Consider the following 2374-nt stretch of genomic DNA (forward strand, 5'->3'; position numbering starts at 1 on the left):
TTGATGTTTAGGCGTATATCCAAAGGGCGGGGAAAACACAGAAGATGGGGAGAGCAAGTGCCTTTCAAACAATAATCTGCGCGGGAAAGAGAGGACAAGAGACATGGGGGATGGGTCTGTGAGTCTTTTATCTCAAGTTTCCCACATCCTGCCGCCGAGTTTAAAACCGGCCACCCAATTTGAAAGAATGCCTGGTATGCACCTCATTTCCATAGCGTCTGGCATTGTTCTCAGCCTGTTGCCCGCCAATAGGAGAAACAAATCTTTGCACGCTAATTTGAGATTAATGAGGTAATGCAGTGCATGCGGTCTTCATATGCACTTTGTAGACCTACTTCACATGACTGGAACAAAAACAAAAGTGCTGTCCATTGGGATGATGACGCATTATGTACAGAAAAGGAAAACGTGGCTTGCATTACACTGCAGAATACTTTTTACATGGTGTTTCTTCCTCTTTGAACATGTGAGCCGATTGTGTTCCTTGAATGCAAAATACAAGGAAAACTTTAAAGTTGCACATTTGTGACCCTGGACCACACAAAACCAGTCTTAAGTAGCATGGTTATATTTGTAGCAATATCCAACCATACATTGTATGGGTCAAAATGATCGATTTTTCTTTTATGCCAAAAACCATTAGGATAGTAAGTAAAAATCATGTTCTATGAAAATATTTTGTAAATTCCCTACCGTAAATATATCAAAGCATACTTTTTGATTAGCAATATGCATTGCTAAGAACTTCATTTGGACACCTTTAAAGGCGATTTTCTCAATAATTAGATTTTTTTTTTTTTTGGCACCCTCAGACTCCAGTTTTTTAAATAGTTGTATCTGTCCTAACAACCCATACATGAATGGAAAGCTTGTATATTCAGCTTTCAGATGATGTATATAAATCTCAATTTCAAAAAATGTGACTGGTTTTGTGGTCCAGGTTCAAATGTACTGTTATATTGTCACTGTACTAAAGTCAGATTCTTTTGATCTGTCTGTCTATACCTAAAAATATATATATTTTATATTATATAAGTGTATATATATGTATATAATATGCATTTGTACATATTAATGTCTATGTATGAAGCATGCATCTATTTTGTAGTACTCTTCATACTTCTCTGAAATAATACTCCGAATCTGCAATGGGGGCTTTGTTATACACTCAGCCATGGCCCATGTGAATCATTCTCCCTGTCTGCCCCACGCCGACTAAACGCCCTCAAAAAAAAGCCTCGACTATTTGGCGCGTTTTGATTCCCGCCACGTCTACGTTTTCCTTTATTTTCATATTTGACTGACTTTTTTCTGCAGAGGCAGGCGCATTACTCATTGGCTGAATCGTATTTGTGGGCGGAGCCACCATTGACGTACCAGCAGCCACGCCTCTCTTTTACAACTGGTATATAAGGGCTCTTGCCCCTCCCTCACGATTTAGAAAGCCGGGTGTTTGTGTCCGTCGAGCACCTCAGACAATAATATTTATCTTCGAAATATATTATTCGTTTGTTTATTTAATTTCATATTCGAAACTGGAATAGACCTTGTGCGGTCGTTTAAAATTCGTCTTGAGAATCAAAACCCATCGAGCCTCGATGAGAAAGGATTTCTACAGGCTTCTAGACCGGATCCCTCAAGTAACGTTAGACCTTCCCTACATCCATCTCTACACGACGGATTTCGACCTCAACATTGGAATAACCCTCAAGAAATACTCTCCTTTGGGATTATAGAATGCTTCTATCAAAATTCAACACATTCGCTCACATTTCCACCGTGGACATGCCGGCGAAAATCCAGCTTCAAGGTTAGAGGACGGTTATTCTCGCGCGCGTGTGTGTGTTGTGTGTGTGTGTGTGTGTTGTGGTCTTGGGCTAGTTCACGTCAGCAGACTGAGTGTTGGGAATAGCGCGTGCGTCAGATTTCCAATTATTAAATAATTGTACGTCTTTTATCAATTCTTACGCACCTACCGTATCTTTTATCGACAGTTAAGGAGAAAGAGCCGTTCGAGAAGGTGTATCAGGTCGGCTCTGTGCTGGGAAGCGGCGGTTTTGGGACGGTGTATGCGGGTTTGAGGATCGCCGATGGCGCGCCGGTAGGTTCCTGAATAGAGTAACGTTATTGTTGTTTACACACGTGTGAACGTTTCGCATGTTCATAACGTGTGTGTATGACATATATAAATATAATGCCATTCACTGCTTAATAATGCATTCATTTACAATTTTTAGGTTGCCATCAAGCATGTGGCCAAAGATCGTGTTACTGAATGGGGAGAGCTGGTGAGTACTTGATTTAAAAGGATTGTATTCATATTATTTGTATCTGAAATATCGCACATAAATAATAAATGACAGCGTCACTAAAA

The 2374-nt window shown here is 40.1% G+C and overlaps 1 protein-coding gene across 1 annotated transcript; it reads left to right on the forward strand.

Annotated features, from left to right (window-relative positions):
* The first annotated feature begins 1442 nt into the window (after nt 1-1442).
* Nucleotides 1443-2339, forward strand: LOC107598957 (serine/threonine-protein kinase pim-3-like). The gene is made up of 3 exons (XM_016290399.1): nt 1443-1810; nt 1995-2101; nt 2238-2339. Exons 1-3 carry the CDS (start codon nt 1738-1740, stop codon nt 2298-2300), a joined length of 243 nt encoding a protein of 80 aa, XP_016145885.1. The 5' UTR covers nt 1443-1737; the 3' UTR covers nt 2301-2339.
* The last annotated feature ends 35 nt before the right edge of the window (nt 2340-2374 follow it).

The sequence above is a fragment of the Sinocyclocheilus grahami genome, unplaced genomic scaffold, assembly GCF_001515645.1.
Source record: "Sinocyclocheilus grahami isolate Dianchi unplaced genomic scaffold, SAMN03320097.WGS_v1.1 scaffold259.1, whole genome shotgun sequence".
In the NCBI taxonomy this organism is placed as follows: domain Eukaryota; kingdom Metazoa; phylum Chordata; class Actinopteri; order Cypriniformes; family Cyprinidae; genus Sinocyclocheilus; species Sinocyclocheilus grahami.